This window comes from Saccostrea echinata, unplaced genomic scaffold (assembly GCF_033153115.1).
Source record: "Saccostrea echinata isolate AGI-Se365-2 ecotype Australia unplaced genomic scaffold, CSIRO_AGI_Sech_v1 ptg000024l, whole genome shotgun sequence".
Classification (NCBI taxonomy): domain Eukaryota; kingdom Metazoa; phylum Mollusca; class Bivalvia; order Ostreida; family Ostreidae; genus Saccostrea; species Saccostrea echinata.
The window spans coordinates 2,015,635-2,037,954 of NW_026889773.1; the positions used below are offsets into that span (position 1 = coordinate 2,015,635).

At 33.8% G+C, this 22,320-nt stretch overlaps 1 protein-coding gene and 2 long non-coding RNA genes across 3 annotated transcripts; 2 read left to right on the plus strand and 1 right to left on the minus strand.

The window, feature by feature from the left end:
- Positions 1 to 7,891: 7,891 nt before the first annotated feature.
- LOC133191807 (uncharacterized) lies at positions 7,892 to 8,641 on the minus strand. Its single transcript, XR_009721743.1, has 3 exons — positions 8,561 to 8,641; positions 8,301 to 8,357; positions 7,892 to 8,034 (listed from the first exon to the last, which is right to left on the minus strand). It is a non-coding gene; the product is annotated as an uncharacterized LOC133191807 (long non-coding RNA).
- A 5,904-nt stretch (positions 8,642 to 14,545) lies between these two features.
- On the plus strand, positions 14,546 to 16,219 carry LOC133191808 (uncharacterized; the record flags this gene model as incomplete). Its single annotated transcript, XM_061327540.1, has 3 exons — positions 14,546 to 14,651; positions 15,184 to 15,666; positions 16,059 to 16,219. Coding segments are annotated over exons 1-3 (750 nt in total), but the record flags the coding sequence as incomplete, so codon positions are not given.
- Positions 16,220 to 16,232: 13 nt separating this feature from the next.
- LOC133191809 (uncharacterized) lies at positions 16,233 to 17,641 on the plus strand. Its single transcript, XR_009721744.1, has 3 exons — positions 16,233 to 16,329; positions 16,605 to 16,714; positions 17,439 to 17,641. It is a non-coding gene; the product is annotated as an uncharacterized LOC133191809 (long non-coding RNA).
- Positions 17,642 to 22,320: the final 4,679 nt, after the last annotated feature.

A 22,320-nucleotide genomic window follows, 5' to 3' on the forward strand; every position in this document is an offset into this window, starting at 1 on the left:
TGTACATGTTTTTATGGATCGCATGTATATGTGTACCCCCTCGACACATGTTTGGCATTAAAAAAAACTATCCTCTGCCACCTCAGCCAAGTTGGATTTCTTCATAATTAGATAATTCATACCACTATTGTTCTTTATGCAAGTAATTAGATAATCCATACCAAGAATAGTCTTGATTAGTTATAACAATTGTTTTTTAAAGTAATACAAAGACAAAAACAAAGCTTTTTGACAAAGCTTTTTAAGTGATTGGGCTTTCTGGGAGATTCCCAATTTAGCCTAATTGATGCTGAAATTCCCAATTCTGATTGCCCCAGCCCCCAGTCCCAAAGTACTGAAAAAAACCCACTGGCAGTAAATATTATATTTGAAATCAAATACATTTGATACATATATTTATTACTACGAAAATGTTAATGATTCAATAATTTGTTGTATAATGGTTATAACGTAGTTTAAATATTGTACAGGCTAGCAGTCTCTTAAAGACAAAAAGGAAAATGACATGAAAAATTAATTTAAATTTCAACGAGTACTCGACTTTCATTTGACTAAAGCCTCTGACTGTGCGACTTAGCTGTCCGAGTAAAATTAACATCGCTATTTATCATTTATAAGTTGTACAGTTTTTTTTTATTTTAAATGAGAAATTTCAATTTCTTTTGGATAGGTGTGACTGCCATCTGATAACTGAAATTTGATACCAAGCATGACCATATTTGCCAGAAGAGCATCTGTTTGGAGATGACAAAGAAAAAGCAATTTCGTAAGATCTCAGATCTCATATAATGCAACTACCAATTAATGAAGAATAATAAAACTTTATAAATACATGTAAATTGGGGAATGGTTATGAGCATAATTCAAAGGTGTTTCTTTCTGATATTAATATCAATCATTTTTAAATTGTATTGATTGAATGCAAAAAATCTCATAATTAAAATTTTGTTTTTATAAGAGTTACACTTTAATTGTTTAACAATCACAGGTCACTGACAAGACACATTCAAATGGCTTCAGGTAAGAAATAAATAACGGGTACATGTACTAGCAGCAGGAAAAGAAAGGATAAATACGAGCATTTGATGTTCTGTATATAGATAAAATGTGCAGTCAGTGATTTTTTTAGAGCCGACTTGGGGCCGAAATTCAGCCCCAGTCCCAATTGAAAATATGCCTGTATTTTCCCAAAATGTAATGGAAGTTTTCCCAAAGAAAAACTTACAAAATATGTGATCAAATTTAGTTTGTTTATTGCATGTTTTTCAAGCAGGTTTTGTTGTTCAGGTGGCAGGGGATAGTTTCGTACTAAAGACCCGGTCAAATTTCTTAAAGAATTGAGATATCCCCTGTTTGATGTGATATTTATGTAGAAAAATGATTAGAATGATTATGGGACACATTTGCAGTGTAGCAGAGTGCTTGCTGAAATAAATGATGTGCAACATGTAGGTGTCACTATGACGCTTATATACAGAGTTGTAAATGCGAACCTAAGACACATGGTCAGTTGCAGAGGAAATTCACTGAAAAGCAGTAGGCCTTTGAAGAAGGTGTGTATCTCAGAGGGAAGGTGAATGGCCCCATATCAATTGGTGAATTTTCATTAGGGCATGCATTGATTTACAGACTACTGGGTGTTTTATCCTGCTCGCTCGGGCCTGTGGGTGGGTTGTATGGGTACGACTGAGGCCCAAATCTTGGAAAAACAAGCCAAAATTTGGGGAGACCCCAGGTGTATTTTTTGGTACATGTGCACTCTACTAGGCAAATTACATGTAATTTGTTGACATAATTTGTGAGCCATGGGCATATGAAGTGTAATTAATTAGCCCCTGGAAAACTGTCCCCATGTACATGTTTTTATGGATCGCATGTATATGTGTACCCCCTCGGCACATGTTTGGCATTTAAAAAAAACTATCCTCTGCCACCTTCAAGAAAACACCAATTTTCAGAAATATGTAATTTAGTCTAATTCTTCTCTAAATAAATTTATTGAGGTATGCCATTTTCAAAACTCACCATATATCTTTTATTTGACTCTTATTCATTTAGGTAGAGAGACCTAAACACAAGGGGGGTACACATTTTCAAAGAGTTTGAATTTAAGCATCAGCTTAACAAATCTTAACAGAGTAAGGCAATTTTTGTCTGAGAAAAATTTTTTTGTTTGAAAATAATAGTTTGGGCACTGTCACATATATTTTATCAAATTTTGATGCAATATCACTTAGTATTAATTAAAATTAGAGGGGCTCAGTTATTGCGATATCACTGAAATTACAAATTATAAACTTACTCTTTTTTATATGTATTTTCACTAAATATCATTATTTTGAGAAAATAATAAGTCAGTATGCAAAAATATAAGTTCACAGAACCACATTTATTCAAAGAATTGCTGTGCTTTAATTTTTTTTTCAAATTAGACCCATCTTACTATTGATAATTACATAAAAAAAATACCCCCCCCCTCCCCTTCATTTTCCCCCTCATTTGTCTTCTATAATGTGATAGAACTTAAACTTTTCATTATTTTCATATAGATTATATATTTTTCTTTAAATTATAACAAAACAGATGGTCTTTTTGCATATTTAATGAACAAAATATCAGAAATATGTACATTTTTATGTAGTTATTGGATTCTACTAAACACCTGAAATTTACTCACAAATGCCAAGTAAGGACATGATGATCACTTTAATAACTCAGGGGAATCAAATGCATGTATTTGATCACTCAGATACATTGAAATTGAATGGAAATATACTCAGAAAAAGGACAGTCAGTAAAATCAGATTTCCACAGTATATTTTCTATAGAATCAGGTAATGGTTGGAGGGGTAGGGTAGATAACTGCAATTTTCAGGATGCTTCTTCTTGAATCTTTGATGCAAGAGGGGTTTTTGTATATTACAATAAATATCCTGAAGAACAGATTAGGTTTTCTTTTTGCAAACAAGCTATAGATGTATAAATTCAAGCAATTAAGAGGTAAAATGGGATTTCTCAAAACATCAAAAATAGGAGAGTATGTGTTTCATGTGAGTACATTTCATGAAGGCATGCAATTCTTATTGAAATTTTTATATGTAGCTGCATTTGAAATTGATCAAAGTTACCATTAAACATTGTTTTGATAAGAAATAGTTTCTTTTGGATTGTAGGAGTTGGTCATTTTTGAAGTTACACAAAGAATATGGGGTTAAGGTGGTTGACCGACAATTGGTGGGGTCACTTATTTGCCTCTAACTTTTTTATTTTTCATTGAAATAAGACATATTTAGTATATTTTTACTCAGAATTGATTGCACTTTCTAAATATGGAAAGTTATTTTAATTAAAAAGCAAACTTTGAAAGTTAAAGGTGGCAGGGGATAGTTTCGTACTAAAGACCCGGTCAAATTTCTAATGTGATTAGTTATAACAATTGTTTGTTAAAGTAATACAAAGACAAAAACAAAGCTTTTTGACAATGCTTTTTAAGTGATTGGGCTTTCTGGGAGATTCCCAATTTAGCCTAATTGATGCTGAAATTCCCAATTCTAAGGGCCCCAGCCCCCAGTCCAAAAGTACTGAAAAAAAAAAACACAGGCAGTAAATATTATATTTGAAATCAAATACATTTGATATATATATATTTATTACTACGAAAATGTTAATGATTTAATAATTTGTTGTATAATGGTTATAATGTAGTTTAAATATTGTACAGGCTAGCAGTCTCTTAAAGACAAAAAGGAAAATGACATGAAAAATTAATTTAAATTTCAACGAGTACTCGACTTTCATTTGACTAAAGCCTCTGACTGTGCGACTTAGCTGTCCAAGTAAAATTAACATCGCTATTTATCATTTATAAGTTGTACAGTTTTTTTTTTATTTTAAATGAGAAATTTCAATTTCTTTTGGATAGGTGTGACTGCCATCTGATAACTGAAATTTGATACCAAGCATGACCATATTTGCCAGAAGAGCATCTGTTTGGAGATGACAAAGAATAAGCAGCATAGTGAAATTTAAACAGTCACACAAGGATAAAAGTCCTTCCATCTAGGATTATGGACACATCAGGCCTTAATACATTAAGAACTTGTAATATATGTATTTTTACAAAAAAATTCAGAGAGAACTGCTATTTTGGCATATACAACAACAAATGTTAACATATGTGCATATTTCAAATGACTTCAGTGCTAAGGGCATGTACATGAACTAGGATTGTTAGAAAAGTTTGCGGACACATTGATTTAAGGAAAATTTACTGTGCACTTTGAAAAATGATCTGTCTGAAGAAATAATTTTTTAATAGCTCGGTGCTCTCTAAGACTTTCAATGACATTGCAATTCTCAACTTTGTGTTTTTGCATTGATCATCTATAATTAGCGATGAAACAGTCATAACCCCTCTAATTTAATTCAAAATTTTGCAACATGCCCTCTTTGAATATTGTAGCGACATGTAAAATATCATTAATTTTTTTGCACTACAACAGTGCAATTTTTTATTTCAAGAAATTGGTCTGATTTCAATATAGCTTTGATTACAAATAGACAACTCTAAGTTACATAATTCTTTTTATCTTTTTAGCTCTTGTGAGCCAAAGGCTCAAAGAGCTAATGCTATGGCCATTTGTGCGGTGTATGTAAACTTTTTAGCTCACCTGAGCTGAAAGCTTAAGTGAGCTTTTCTGATCACCAGTTGTCCGTCATCTGTCCATCTGTCTGTCTGTCTGTCCGTCCGTCTGTAAACTTTTCATATTTTCATCTTCTTCTCAAGAACCACTGAGCCAAATTTAACCAAAGTTGGTACACAGCATCCTTGGGTGAAGGGGAGTTTGTTAAAATGAAGGACCAACCCCCTCTACAAGGGGAGATAATCAAGAGAAGACAAAAATAGGGTGGGGTCATTAAAAAATCTTCTCAAGAACCACAGGGCCAGAAAAGCTGAAAGTTATGTGGAAGCATCCTGGGGTAGTGTAGATTCTAAATTCTTCAAATCATGGCCCCCAGGGGTAGGGCAGGGCCACAATAGGGAATCAAAGTTTTACATTGAAATATATAGGCAAAATCTTTAAAAATCTTCTTCTCAAGAACCACTGGGCCAGAAAAGCTGAAACTTATGTGGAAGCATCCTGGGGTAGTGTAGATTCTAAATTCTTCAAATCATGGCCCCCGGGGGTAGGGCGGGGAAACAATAGGGAATCAAAGTTTAAAATATATAGGCAAAATCTTCAAAAATCTTCTTCTCAAGAACCACTGGGCCAGAAAAACTGAAACATATGTGGAATCATCCTGGGGTAGTGTAGATTCTAATTTTTCAAATCATGGCCCCCGGGGGTAGGGTGGGGCCGCAATAAGTATTACAAGGGAGGGAGGGTCTGGTGAAGAACAGCAGGGCCAAAGTAACTCAGGTGAGCGTTGTGACCCATGGGCCTCTTGTTAGGATATGGGCCATAACTCAAGAACCCCTTGGCCAATTATTGTCAAATTTGTCACAGTGTATCCATGGCCCAAGGGCTCCCATTTATAGTAAACTTAGGGTTGTGACCCTTAAACAAGGGGAGATAATTAGGTAAATAAAACCAAAAGTACTGGTTGCTAAAAAATCGTCTTCTCAAGAACCACTGGGCAGATTATCACCAAACTTTCACAAAAGGATGAGGATATATTGTAGATTAAAATTTGCACAGGGAATCGCTCTGGGACAAAGGGCTTGGTCTCCAGGTCACTTCAAAGTTGACCAAAAATTACATTTATTAAAATGTTGATATTTTGCTTACTATAAGGACTAGGATCATCAAATCTTGTCAGTTGATGCATCTAAGGACCTCGTATCATGTTGACTCAAAAGTAGTTCATGGTTACCTACTTTTTAAATTTTGCAGCCATTCTTTTTCAAAATGATTTAGAGGCATATTTTGAACAGTTTCAGACCTATTATCATCAAACTTTTTCAGTTGACAAATGACAGAATGAGACCACTATTCTTTAAATTTGCTTGTTGTGTCTTAGGCTCATAATTCACATTATATCTACTGCAATCAACTTCAATGGATTCAAATATTTTTAATGAATTCTTATTAAAAAAATTTACTTGAATATATGTGTAATATACATGTACATGTAAAAGATTATTTTAACATGTTACAAAAATTTAAATATATGTGTCTTTTTCCCCCCTTGTAAAACATTTGAATAAATGAACCCAAGAAGTACAGTAAAACCATTTTTTCTCAATTTCAACTGGACCAAGATTAAACATCAAGATAACCCATGACTCCAGATAACCATGCAGGGTAAAAAACTTAAAGAATAAGGGGTTGGGAGTACCAACTCACTTCACCATATAAATGGTACATGTATTTAGATATCGGCTTTTGAGATAATGAAGTTTAACTTTTAATGATTGATTGATTGTATGTTGTTTTATGTCCCATTCGAGAATTTTACACTCATATAGAGACGTCACCATATACCGGTGAAGGGCTTCAAATTTTGACCTTAACTCGGCACTCAGGGCCATTGAGCAGTGAGGGATCTTTATCGTGCCAACGCCTGCCGTGACACGGGGCCTCAGTTTTTAAGGTCTCATCCGAAGGACCCGCAACTTTCACTTCAAAGTGCTGAGCGCATGGCGAAGGAACAGTTGCTACCCATTTTATCGACTTAGGTCTGTCGCGGCCGAGATTCGAACTCACGACCTCCCGATCACGGAGCGAGCGCTCTACCGACTGAGCTACCATGAACGGTAGTTTAACTTTTAAGTTAAAGGCTAAAAAAGATGTTATGTTAAAATTTTCCACAAGTGACACCATGTCTCACTGAAATCATCCCTGTGCATTTCTTGTAAGAGTATTTTTCTACTTACTGATTGTCAAACAATGGATATCCTCAATCAGTAACACATTTGGATTACTTACTATGTAGTTATGCTGTGTAAATGTTTTGTCAAGCAATTATTATGACAGTGATGTAGCAAAACACTGATGATTCTGTAGTATGACACTTGTTACTAACATGATTGCATCAAAGATGTTAGATGAAAAGAAAAGTCTAGAAATTAAAAATCAAAAGTCAAAGTTCAAGAAATGAGGGTCTTGGAGTATTAGTGTTTTGGATACAATTTCAGGAGTACTGTTGGAGAGAGTACAGTTGAATTATATATCCTCATGCTCACTCCAGATTCAGAGTTCCGGAGATGAGGTCTCTTGATATTTGGGTCAAAGAAGAAACAGAATGTTAGCAAAGTTGACAATCTAAACAGAAACATGTAACCTTTAGGTGGAAATTAAACAAATATTTATCCTTTTATTACGACGTCAACTTACAAGCTAAGAAGGAAGACCCATTCGTTGCTTTGCAACGAGCTTTGCTCTAGTTATTATTATTTTTTTTTCCCGCCGATTTTCAGCAGGCGATTTCTCGGAGACCTTTTGTCCGATTGCTATGAAACTTTCAGGGTAGATACAATGTATTATTGCCTAAAAACGGTTTTTTCAAATTTTTGATATATACCCCTGTTCATGAGTTATTGCCCTTTAATCGATATTTGGAGGGTCTCTTGTCCATTAGAATTCTCAATAACGACACATGATACTTGCATGAAAACTGGAGAACTTGTAACTAATACATTGCAGATGCGCAGAACATTAAAATTGTAGGCTAATTTTTTTAAGTTCGGAAGCTATGTGACGGCAAGTTTTAAGAATTATTTTTCCATGAAATTTTGCTGCTTTTTGTTTAATAACTTTTAAACTGATAAAAATTTGGTAAGACATATAGAATAAAAGTTGTGTGTAATTACGAGAGCTTTCAGATAACATCAAGAAAAAGGGGCTGGCCCCTATACTCAGAAAAATTTTGCATCGATATACAATTTGAAATGATTAATTTAACCTACTGCATTTTAGAATGCCATTTTCTTTAATTGCTTCAGCATATTTCACCTCCAGTGCTCGGTTTCGAGGGGCTTTTTGAGCCACAGTATTGTGCCCTTTAGCATTCACTTGTTGAACTGGCAGGTCCCTATAAACACAATACAATGTATCATACTTTGCTACAGAAGCATAAACATTTTCAATTTGAATTGAATTACTAAGGATAACAATTATTACTCTAAATTCAATGTAATGGGAACAAACTTATATTTTGTTAGAATAATAACCTACATCATAATAAAATATCACTCATTATTTAGGCGATTGAATAACTCAATTAACCCTCTTTTGATGCAAACTCAGATTTTTAACAAAACTTCAATCTAATACAAATGTGAAATCACTTTTGCTTACGTTAAAGCAATCAATTCAGCATTGAGTGCATCCTCCTCATGATCAGAGTCATCAGCTCTAAAAAAAAGAATGATTTACCATATTAGTGTTAAAAAAATGTGTAACTGTTAATTTACCACACCAAGTAAAAACAAGTTACATATTATTCAAAATTTAACAGCAATTTGTTTTAAATTTTTAACATTGTTTTACTTTTAAATATTGTATAAATATACATATTATTTTAAGATGAGGAGATATCTTTGAGAACTATTACTCACAACTGTGTAAAGTCAATGTCCTGAAGAGGTAGTAGAGGTAGTAAGTCTTCCTCAGTGTCTTTGTTCTCGTTTTGAATTCTACAAATAAATAAAATATGAATGAACAACAGTCAATAATTGAAATGTTACAAAAATATTGACCAGTCAATATTTTAAGAGAATATTTTTTGCAATGAAATGGCTGACTTATTCTTTGCTACTGATAAAAAATGCGACATTATTAATTCATAATGGGTATGCAATTTAACAATTGCTTAAGGCTTTAAGCAGCAGTTTGCTAGCTATAGAAAAGACTTCCAAATTAACTGAAAAATAGTGACAAACTGCTTGTTAGCCAATTGGTAAGAGTTTATCAGGGTTGTCCCTAAGACCCGGGGGCAGGGGAATTTCCCCGCCTATAATGATGTAATCCCTTGGTTATTCTGGTATTCCCCCTCAACCCCCCCATCCTGTTAGGGAGGAACCCAAAAACCCCTTCTACTTTTTTAATGTCACCTGCTATTTCAATTCTTAGGGACAACCCTGGTTTATACCTTGTTTTCCTTATACACTGATACTGAAACTGTGTTTTATTTTAATTTCTATTTCTTTGTTTTTATACATGTATAATACTATAGTGCTGTAACAGTGATTTTTCTACATCCTCTTTAGGTCCGAATATCGGCCCTTTCCCCTCTCAAAAATTACCGATTTTTTCCCCAATTTCTATTGCTTTTTTCCCAAAACAAAACCGATGTTGTTTTTGTTATATTGAATTTTTTACGTACGACTTATCTAAAATGGAACGCTATTGTTCTCGGTCATTCAGACTCTTAAAATAATAGTAAGAAACAACAGATTACGTCGTGCGTTTACAAGACTTAGAAAAACACATGGTCATGTCAAACCTGTTGTATAAATACATCGTAAGAAAGTGTAATGTGCATGTGAACCGGCAAAACGTAGCTCTATTTGTGAATCCAAGTACTAGTAACTCTACAGTAAGCATCAAAATCAAACTGTTTCTACATCCGGCAGATGCAACTAGTATTGCAGAGAAATGGCAGCAATATGATTAGCTAGGGTCATAAAAAAGCTTTAATAATTAGTTTGAAAAAAAAATGATTTGTCATTTATCATGTCAGATTAGTTTATCTTCAATGGCTATTACAAGAAAGATTTTCTCTTATGTCTACCATTATGACCAAAAAAAAAATGGAAATATAGGTTGGTCACAATTAATGACAACTTTCAAAGATTAAAAAAAGGGTTAAGAATTTAGAACTGTGCCTAATTTGTTACTTTTTAGCAAATAAATTGAATAAATGATGTTACATTTACTTATATACCAGTATTTCATTTTACCTGCCAATTAAATTTCAATCTTTTTGATTTTTCCCAATTTGATACAAATGTCGATGATTTTTCCCAATTGTAAAGGCCCAGGCCCCTTTTAAAAAATGTAGAAAAATCACTGTGTAAAAAATGTTTACCTATTGAAGTCAATATTCAACTCTCGCAAAACTTTGGTATTTAGCTCTGTCCTGGCTTTTTTCTTCAGAATTGCCTCATTTTTTTTCTCTTCAAATTTCTTTTTTCTCATTTCTTCCTGTGCCTTTTTCTTGTCAATCGGATTGACTTCTTCCATTTTCTTCTTATTTGCTTTTTCGACTTTCTGCTTCTTATTCCTATCTTTACCCTGAAGCTGCTTTTCAGCTGATTTTTCCTGAGGCATGCTGTAAAATGTTTTAGAAAAATGAATAGAAAATTTACAATATTGCTCAAAGCTAAAATCATCATGTCAAAAATTTAAGTTACATTAAAAAAATGTACAAAATTAGTTGTAAGTGGTATATTAGTATGTAAACGTAGAGGCTAAAGTATTTTTTAGCAGTGTTTGTACATGTATCATTCATACCCAGCATGAAAAAAAACAAGAGGCCCAAGGGCCTTAACGGTCACCTGAGTACAACAATTTAGAGGATCCATAAACTGATAAATGAAGCTTTGTTGCCCAATAGCAAGAAAAATAGCACGATTAAGATCAACAAAATAATTGGTCTAGTATCTTTCTATCTGTCCCCCATTTATCACTATTATCATGCAGACTTTTAACAAAATGTCTATATTATAACCTCTCACATTGGCCTCACTTGGCCTTTGAAGAACATTTAAAAAGATAAGTTATTTTTGTTTCATTTTTATTCATCTATTATTTCCAAGTCTACCTGATTATTAAAACTATGAAAGTACTTTTTGTATTATACAATAAATGTTCTTGCATAATTCTCTTATTCTATTATCCTTTCAAATACATTATCTACAGTGATTGATTATCAAACTTAAGGTGAATGCCAAAGGGGAATAACCTCACTCAGTAGATTACAAATTAATAGAGCCCTGGCCAGGACCAGAACACTTGACTAAATGGTCCAGATGTTCAAAATTCTGGTAAAAATACCTTGCTTATTAAAACTTTTACTCTGTTTGCTTCCAATATGCCCAGGAGCAGAGGAGATTTTCAAAGAAATAATGTATTTTCACTATTTAACACAGCCCTACCCTAACACCAAAACCCATGACCTAGGATCATGAAAATTTACAAAATTGGAAGAGGTACCCTCATCATCCTAACTATGCAATTAGTTGAAGATTTTCAAAGAATTCACACATTTTCACCATATAATCTAATAGAGCCCCCCCCCCCCGGAGAAACAACAGAACCCCTGGGACCACAAGTTTTAAAAATTTTGTAAAAGCATCCTTGCTCATCATAACTATACACTTGTTTCTTTGTTTTATAACCAGGAGTAGAAAAAAATATTTTGAAAGTAATTATGAATTTTCACTATATAATCAATAGAGTCCCACCCCCACCCTTTTACCAGAACCCCTGACCCAGGGGCCATGAAATTCACAATTTTGGAAGAGGCAGCCATGCTCATCATAACTATGTACTTAGTTAGTTTATTTCGTACCCAGGAGCAGAGAAGATGATTTTCAAAGATTTAATGCATTTTCACTATATAATCAATAGAGTCCCCCCCCCCCACACCTAACACCAGAACCCCTGGCCCTGGGGTCATGAAATTCTCAATTTTGGTAGAGGCACTCTTGCTCATCATAACTATGTACTTAGTTTATTTAATATCGAGGAGCAGACAAGAAGATTTTCAAAGAAATAATGCACTTTCACTATATGATGTATATAGCCCCACCCTAGCACCAGAACCCCCGACCCTGGGGCCATGAATTTCACAATTTTGGTAGAGGGCTCAATCCTTATAACAATCAGGCCAACAGTTTGACTGCTTGATGTCCAGGAGTAAAGAAGAAGATTTTTAAAGATTGCATTAATTTTGGTGATATCAGCCCTACCCTTCAGACCCCAGGGGGGCAGGGACTATGAAATTCACAATTTTTGTTCCCCTTCACTTATAGGTGCTATATGCCAAAATTGGTTGAAATTGGTTGAGGGGTTTCAGAGAAGAAGCTAAAAATGTTCAATTGTTAACGCAAAACGCACGACAAATGCCGATGGACAAAAACGGATAGCAATAGGTCACCTGAGTGACTCAGGTGACCTGAAAATGTAAATTTTAGCAACTTATCAGTAAAGGGGGGGGAGTCACTGTTAATTTTAATATATAAAAAATGTTGTATTTATAGAGTAAAATATTTTTAATTTCTGCATGCAATCACACTGTGAAACATATTGGATACAAATCCCATTTAAAGGCCGAGGTTTTCAACCGGTTGGTTTTCCTCAGGTAAGTTTGGTGTGGGGTGGAGCTTAATTGAAACGGCTGTGAAGCCCCAAGGGAACCAAGCTGGCTTGTGTATACCTACCCATATACACAGGATGTTACCTGTATATTACCTGTAAATGTTTTCCTAAGACATAGTTTAACTTCGCGTGTTGCTCAATCGTAATGTTGATCGTCAAATTTATGAAATAAAACATGCTAAATTTTTTATGTAGACTGATTCCTTTAGTTCAATTCTTTTTTAAAAAAATATGTTTGAATAAAGGAGACAATTTTAGTTTAATTTTGTGCGTTAATCAATTTCAAATCTTTGGTTGTAAGCTGACGACACCGAGGGAAATAGTCATTTGCAAAACGAAAGTAGAAAAAAGCGCGGTCCTGAATAAGTCTCTAAAACTTAGAAATCCTGTTTGAAGGCTAAATTTTGTAGAAAATATATAATAAATTAGGCAAGTATTTTTTATATAATTCCTATGTGATTAACCCATGACGCATGTTTGAACAGTTTCGTAAAAATGGTCATGGCATCTGCGTATTGTTTCTCCGACAGTTAGACGAAACGGGAATATAGTCACTTTATCCTACTTTTTCCTCGGGATCCATAATTCTAAACATAACTTGCATATTCAATGACAGCTTTTATAATACTGCTTATTTCTCTTAAAAAAGGTTATTTTACCGTAACTTTCATCACCATGTCTCGGAGAAATATTACACGTCTTGAATTTTTTTTAACTTGGACAATATGACTATCTCATAATTATAAAAAAGAAATTATTATTTTATTAAATTATATGATGCTTCCAATGCAGTTCGGTATTTTCTGTTGTAAGTAAAATCGATGCACGTGTAAATTTGGATAACCTATACTGCATTATAGATTGTACAGTGAAATGAATCCCCCTTTCTTAATTACAATTTAAATAGATAAATGACTGATTTTCTTTTTCATTTATTTGTCTGACAGACTGATTAAGTATAAATTATATATGGGTAATTACTTTATCATAAAGTAAAAAAAATAATATCAGCTCTGGCTGCTTCTTTATCACGATGTTTCATATATGCGGTAGGCATCAAAGACTGGCTGTTAATTCAATAATCGGTACGATCCCCAGCCAAGGTATACAAGATATACACAACGGCAGGTAACAAAATGTCAATCAATTTTCAGTATCCAATCTCAGGCTTAATTTCATCTGATTGACAGGGGTTCACAGACCAGGTAAAATTGAGGGCGGTGCTTATTTCCTCCCCCTTTAAACAAAAAAATTATGCTTACCCCCCTTTTTTTCAAGTTCAATACAGTCAAATAGACCATAATCAATAAATAAATCAATAAGTATAATTACCAAGTTTCTTCTTCAGTGGAACACAATCTAGGTGTTGTCCTAAGGAGATCCATTTCATTGTGTAATTCTCTTCTATCATCTATTAAAATGTACAGTTACATGTATATTGATTGTTACAAACATTTAGAAAGAGTTTAATTATCTTCATATTCCTTTGAATTAAAACTAATTAAAAATTTTAATAGCAAAAGTATTATATATTATGCATGATTATAATGACTTCTCACTGCATGTTTTGGGTGAAAGCCGTTTTAGACTTCACAGTAAATAAGGGAAATAACTCAAGATTTTCAACATTATTCTTATTATCATTTAAAATAGTGTTAAAACAAGAAAACAAGATATTTATCGTCTGTTGAAATGTACAATAAATTATAAATGAGACACATGATTTTAAAGATCATATTGCTCATAATTTATAATCTTGTGAACCTACCACCGATCTTTAAAATTTTGGCGGGATGTGACCCCGGGAATCCTTGGCATTTGGCGTAAACGTCTAACCCAACTGTGTAATCTTCAAATGGGAGACGCGGGTCATCTATGGCACGTAAATTTATCACACCGAGGGGAAATCCTTCCTCCTGCCATTCGACAAGGGCTAGTAATAATTTTGACATCGTTGTCTAGGCCTAAATATTGCCGCGCTTTCAACTAGGAACTTTACGTACCGGAACTAAATGTGGTTAAATACATCGTACGATGTTCCTGTGCGCATCCACCGTTTTTTATTTATATAAACTAAAGTAAACTGACTAATTCACAATTTATTTATAATAATTTCAGTTAAAAAATATTATCAGAAATGTGAGATATCCGTGAATTGGAACTTTGGAAGAATAAGTTACGAAACGAAATAGCTTATGCACGATTTGCCCAAGAAAAAAATGGCGTCAAAAAAACGCGGGCCATATGCAGGAACATCGAGGACATCGAAGTGGAGAAAACAAGAGAAAGAGCAAGAACACGAGTCAAATGTTGAGGAAATTGCAGGTATATAGAGTTTTTTTGGTAGTAAAACGGTTCTGAATCTGTATAAATTTTATTGATTAATTAATTACGTGCATACATTTGGAAAGGGGAGTCACTCTATTGGTATTGTAAATAATAATGAAAAAGGGTGTCCGTTGATGAAATTAACGAGTGGAACTACGACGGCAAATTTATTGTGTACAACCTTCCTTCCCAAAATTTTAATCAAATGATGGGTATAATGCAGTTCATAAGTGATTTATAATTTTATATACACCAGTCATGAAGCCAGTTTTGAAATACAATGAACCTGAATAACTATAAATTATTTTAAAAATAACATTAGAGTAAGAAAAATTTTAATATGTGCAGCTTACTTTACAATTCTAAGAACTTTACCAAAGAAAAAAAATATAGTAATGAAAACAGTGTTATAAATTTGATGATGAATTATTTTATTTAACATTTAATAATAATAATTATAGCATCAACTTTTTCTATTTTATTTTATCCACCTCATCCCATTACAATAATGTATTACTATTTACTTTAGTTTCAGAAACAATTGAAGAATTAACCGATTACAATGATGAAGTTCCAAATGAATTTGACATAATGGTGGAAGAAATGCTGGAGGAAGAAAAACAGAAGTTAGACCAAAAAAGTAGTGATAATCAGAGAAATATTGACAATGAACCTATATATCAAGGAAGCAGGCTTACTGTTAGCATGAGTATGCTGCTGATTGTAACATTTGCTACAAGACACAACTTATCAGGAGTTGCCCTTTGTGATTTATTAAATCTTATTGAAGTGCATTGTCCTCCAGATAATATATGCAGGGCAACCCTTACAATGTACCAAGACTTTTTTAGGCATTTGAAAACGCCTCTAATATACAACTATTTTTGTGAAAAGTGCTTCCTCAGCATTGAAAAGGATGCAAAATATGAAAAATGTCCAAACTGTTCATTGACTAGCATAAAATATTTCATCACCATACCCCTAAAGGACCAAATGGAAACAATTTTGAAAAGTGAGTCATTTTCATTTTAGACTTAATTATTTTATCATTCTAGCTTGCAAGTAAGATGTAACTAGCGTTTAACCATAAATTTTATTGCAGTGATTATCAATGATATAATAAAAATTTTGGCCATGTGTTAATATCATGAAGGACTGTTTTGGGGCCCTGCACTGACATGCATGTGAAAGAATTAGAAATAAAATCAAACTTTAATACTGTAAAATTTAATAAAAGTATTGGTAAATACATACGCCATATTTAATACTACATACAATAGATAGTTGTCAATCCACAAAATTCCCTCCATGGCAAAAAAAATGTAACAATGTAAAATTCACTTTAATGTATATCCAACAAATATATTGATGATTTCATTTTATATTGTATGATGTATTTTTTAGGACCAGGCGTTCTTGACATTATAAGAAAAAGCAAAATTGAAAGGAGTGAACTTGGGAACACATCCATTATTGAAGATGTCTACAATGGAAATGTATACAAAACTCATTTTGATAGTAGTGGTTTTTTCCATGGAACAACCAAGGAAGAGAGGAATCTTCAATTGCACTTTTCTTTTCAAATTAACACTGATGGAGTTGCTGTGTTCAAGTCATCTAAATTTGGTGTTTGGCCTGTGTATGCAGTTATCAATGAATTGCCACCTGATGCAAGGTACCAGTTACAATTTGATTAATTATATGAATTCGGAAATTACGGTACTCTTAACATTCAATGATAAACATACAGTAAAACTTAATTCAATGATAAACATACAGTTAAACTCGTTTATAATGAACAGAGATATAGTGATATCTCGATATAACGAAGTTTTTTGGAGATAGCGAAGTAAAACCATTGGTCCCTATGACTTCGTTATAACCGAGCTTTACTGTAAATAACTCTACTGTTAACAACTTAACACTATTTTCTCTAAAATTTATTGCTAGATTCACAAGAGAAAACCGTATCTTCTTAGGACTATGGTTTGGAACTCAGAAACCAAATATGAAACTACTTTTTGGATCCTTTTTGAAAGAATTCAATTTGCTTTTTACAGGTGTGTATGTTATATTTTATGCCCCTGCCATGAAATTGCAGGGGTGCATATGGTGTAAACTGTTACCCTGTTCCATCATTCCGTCCTGAAGATATTTTTAGTTTCCGCTGAAGGGATGTATATATATATAAAGTTGATAATGCATTCAGGTCAAATTTGAACTTGGTTCCGATCTAATGATTTTTAACAGAGTTATGAATATGTCTCTTGGACTTTAAGAAAAAAAGAGAAATCTTCTGTTCAAACAAATAAATCAATATGTAACAAAACCTTTTAATTGATTGATTGATTGTATGTTGTTTTACGTCTCATTCAAGAATTTTTCATTCATATAGAGACGTCACCATACACCGGTGAAGGGCTTCAAATTTTGACCTTTACTCGGCACTCAGGGCCATTGAGCATGGGGGATCTTTATCGTGCCAATGCCTGCGGTGACGCGGGACCTCGGTTTTTAGGGTCTTATCCGAAGGACCCGCAACTTTCACTTCAAAGTGCCGAGCGCATGGCGAAGGAACAGTTGCTACCCATTTTTTATTGACTTAGGTCAGTCGCGGCCAAGATTTGAACTCACAACCTCCCGATCACGGAGCGAGCGCTCTACCGACTGAGCTACCGTAAACAGTAAAAATCCCCCCAAAATATGCATTGCAATTCCATGCCATAAATATGTTGTTCAAAATTTCATATATCAGTAAATATGAATATTTTTAAATATTTTCAGGCATTCCCATGAGTATTAAAGAAGAACAGTTAACAGTTAAAGCCATTCTTCTTAGCTGCACAGCTGATGCACCAGCGAGATGTTTAATGATGGATTTTGTCCAGTTTAATGGTAATTATGGGTGTCCTTGTTGTCTATCTCCTGGAGAAACATTTGCAATATCGGCAACAGGGAACTCGCATATATACCCCTACAAGTCAGAAAGTAATGAAGACCATGACGAGTTAAGGACAATGGAGGAAACCAAAGCTACAGCGCATCGAGTAGAAACGGAATATTTGAGTGGAAGAAGACGAGATCCTGTGCCAGAAATGGGAGTCAAAGGAATATCCTTTTTGATGTCATTTCCAAAGTTTGATTTAATCAAAGGTACTGGCATAGATTATATGCACTGTGTTTTGCTTGGTGTTGTTAAGATGATCCTAGGGCTTTGGATTGATCAAGATCACAAAAATGAGCAATGGTCTCTTAGAAGCCATATTGATGTACTTAATGATAGAATCAAAAAACTAAGACCACATTGTTTGATTTCACGCCTACCAAAAAAAATTGATGAGTATGGTGACTGGAAAGCATCTGAATTTAGAACATTTCTTCTTTATTACTCTGTACCCCTTTTGGAAGATGTACTCCCTTCAAAATATTATGATCATTTTTGTAATTTAGTACTTGGCACTTTCTTACTTTTAAAGACTTCAATTTCACAGACTGATCTGAAATTAGCGAGATGTTGTTTCAAAAGATTTTGTATTGGTATAGAAGAACTTTATACGGAGCGTTACGCTACATTTAATGTTCATTGTCTTTTACACTTGTGTTCAAAAGTCGAAGATTTGGGACCACTTTGGTCCCAGTCTTGTTTTTTTTATGAAGGATTGAATGGTGATCTTAGAAATCTTTTCCATGGTACACAAAAAATTGATCTCCAAATTGTAACTGCTGTATGCATACAAAATAAAATTCCTGAACTTGTTGACAAATTAGAAATAGGTTCTGTGGTGTCTTTTTATCAAAAGATGCAGTCATCTTTGCAACAGTCATTTACTAGGATATGTATTGGACTTAAAACTTTTGTGGTTGGCTCTATAAAGGCCTTTTTGCCTGAGGAACATGTTACACAATTACTGGAAAATAAGTTTGGAAATGTTGCTGAATATCATATCTTCTACAGAGTTTTACACAATAAGATAATGTATTATAGTGAGGAGTACAAGCCTGTGAAAAAAAGAAACTCCTATACATGTAAGAACAAGAGTGGTATTTGTCAGATTAGATATTTTTTACAGTGTGCAACTGAAAATGGATACACATATGTTGCTGTTACTAGAATACTTAATGTACAGAAATCTTGTACAAATGTTTGTCAAGTGTCCATTGGTTTAACAAATGTAATACTTGTAGATGATCTCGAGGAACCTGTCATGTACATAGATATTGATGAGAGAAAAAAGCAGGTGGCATTTTTCCCAAATCTTATTGAAAAAGATTAATATATTTAGTTGTCCATTGATTGTTTCAATGTCAGACTAAGAGTTTTTGTATACACTGTACTTACTAGCATTTACCACAAACTGTCATGAAGCTCATGTACAAAATGTAGTACAAATGTATGTCAATTAAGTGTCCATTGGGGTACCAAATATTATGCTAGCATATAGAGGATATATATTGAGGAACCTTTTATGTACATGAATATTGATAAGAAAAACTATGTAGAATTTTATCCAAGTATTATTGAAAATGATATAATAAAAGATACATTAATATTGAAACATCATGTCTATTAGTATATTTTCAATGTCAGAACAAATAGTTTTTTTACACATGTATTTTGCATTTCCCACAAATCCCTTTGAACACCTGGTATTTAACTTGGTCTCAAATTTCATGCAGATGTTTTTAAGACATCATATAATATATCTTATTAAAAAGTCACCATTAAAACAGCTGTAATAAACATTAGATTTTAATTATTGCTGCATTTTTTCACAGTTATTAAGATAATGCAAATACAGCCAATTAATATATTGGCAAAATATGGTATACCTTCAGAATCTAAGTGATAAAGATATTGCAGTACAAATGCAGTACCTTTGATGCCAGTACATATATCTAATTATGATAAAGATAATGCAGTACAAATGCAGTACCATCAATACCAGTATCTAACTGATAAAGATAATGCAGTACAAATGCAGTACACCTCTGACAGACTTGTGAATGATAATGATAATGCAGCAGAAATGCAGTATACCTTTAATACCAGTATCTCAATAATAAAGATAATGCAGTAGAAATGCAGCTTATTTGCAGTACAAAAGCAGCATATGAAATTTTGTGTCACTGAAAAGAAAATACGAAAAGTTTTTGCAGCACATTTTCAGTATATTTACAGTAGATTATTAGAATATACTGCTGCGCAGTACATTATGCTAATAAGTACTGCAAATATACTTCATTTTTGCAGTAGACATTAAGTACAATTGCAGCGCTATAGCAGCAAATACTGCATTTGCAGTATCTGCTGCAATTCTGTAAGGGTGCTTTCATATCAATATAACAAATGGCTTTGTTGTTCTTGAGCAGCAGATTTTTTTCCCATATATTCATTTGTAAAAATTTGATCCCCCATTGTGGCCCCACCCTACCCCCGGGGGCCCTCATTTGAACAAATTTCATTCTACACTACCCAAAGATGCCTCCATATCAATTTGACTAATCATGGCTTTTCTGTTCTTGAGAAAAAGACTTATATATTCCTCTGTAAACTTTGATCACCTATTGTGGACCCAACCTATCCCCGGGGTAATGATTTGAACAAACTTGAATCTTCACTATCTGAGGATGCTTCCATATAAATATGACCAATCATGGCTTTACTGTTCTTAAGAAGGAGATTTTTAAAGATATTTTCCTATATATTTCTATGTAAAACTTGGATCCCCCATTGTGGCCCCACCCTACCCCTGGGGATCATGATTTGAACAAACTTGAGTCTACACTACCTGAGGATGCTTCCATAAAAATATGAACAATCATGGCTTTGCTGTTCTTAAGAAGAAGATTTTTAAAGATATTTACCTATATAATTCTATGTAAAACTTTAATCCCCCATTGTGGCCCCACCCTACCCCCGGGGGTCATGATTTGAACAAACTTGAATCTACACTACCTGAGGATGTTTCCACATAAGTTTCATCTTTCCTGGCCCAGTGGTTCTTGAGAAGAAGATTTTTAAATGATGCCATTATTTTTTCATTAATTCCTAATTATCTCCCCTTGAAAGAGGGCATGGCCCTTCATTTGAACAAACTTGAATCCCCTTTACCCAAGTATGCTTTGTGGCAAGTTTGGTTGAATTTGGCCCAGTGGTTCTTGAGAAGAAGATGAAAATGTGAAAAGTTTACAACAACAACGACAATGACAACAACGACGACAGACAACGGACAAATTTTGATCAGAAAAGCTCACTTGAGCCTATGGCTCATGTGAGCTAAAAAAATTGGATCTGCTCAGTTCATTTATTAACGTATCAGTGTTCAAACTCAGGGAAAGGCTTAACCAGTCTTTGTTAATTGTTCAAAGGAACTTTGTTGTTCGACAAACATGCATTGGCATACTTTAAAAGATGTCGGATCCAAATTGTTAAGTTTCAACCTGCAATTTCGTAAGATCTCAGATCTCATATAATGGAACTACCAATTAATGAAGAATAATAAAACTTTATAAATACATGTAAACTGGGGAATGGTTATGAGCATAATTCAAAGGTGTTTCTTTCTGATATTAATATCAATCATTTTTAAATTGTATTGATTGAATGCAAAAAATCTCATAATTAAAATTTTGTTTTTATAAGAGTTACACTTTAATTGTTTAACAATCATGGGTCACTGACAAGACACATTCAAATGGCTTCAGGTAAGAAATCAATAACGGGTACATGTACTAGCAGCAGGAAAAGAAAGGATAAATATGAGCATTTGATGTTCTGTATATAGATAAAATGTGCAGTCAGTGATTTTTTTAGAACTGACTTGGGGCCGAAATTCGGCCCCAGTCCCAATTGAAAATATGCCTGTATTTTCCCAAAATGTAATGAAAGTTTTCCCGAAGAAAAACTTACAAAATATGTGATCAAATTTAGTTTGTTTATTGCATGTTTTTCAAGCAGGTTTTGTTATTCAGGTGGCAGGGGATAGTTTCGTACTAAAGACCCGGTCAAATTTCTTAAAGAATTGAGATATCCCGTGTTTGATGTGATATTTTATGTAGGAAAATGATTAGAATAATTATGGGACACATTTGCAGTGTAGAAGAGTGCTTGCTGAAATAAATGATGTGCAACATGTAGGTGTCACTATGACGCTTATATACAGAGTTGTAAATGCGAACCTTAGACACATAGTCAGTTGCAGAGGAAATTCACTGAAAAGCAGTAGGCCTTAGAAGAAGGTGTGTATCTCAGAGGGAAGGTGAATGGCCCCATATCAATTGGTGAATTTTCATTAGGGCATGCATTGATTTACAGACTACTGGGTGTTTTATCCTGCTCGCTCGGGCCTGGGGGTGGGTTGTATGGGTGCGACTGAGGCCCAAATCTTGGAAAAACAAGCCAAAATTTGGGGAGACCCCAGGTGCATTTTTGGTACATGTGCACTCTACTAGGCAAATTACATGTAATTTGTTGACATAATTTGTGAGCCATGGGCATATGAAGTGTAATTAATTAGCCTCTGGAAAACTGTCCCCATGTACATGTTTTTATGGATCGCATGTATATGTGTACCCCCTCGGCACATGTTTGGCATTTAAAAAAACTATCTGAAAACACCAATTTTCAGAAATATGTAATTTAGTCTAATTCTTCTCTAAATAAGTT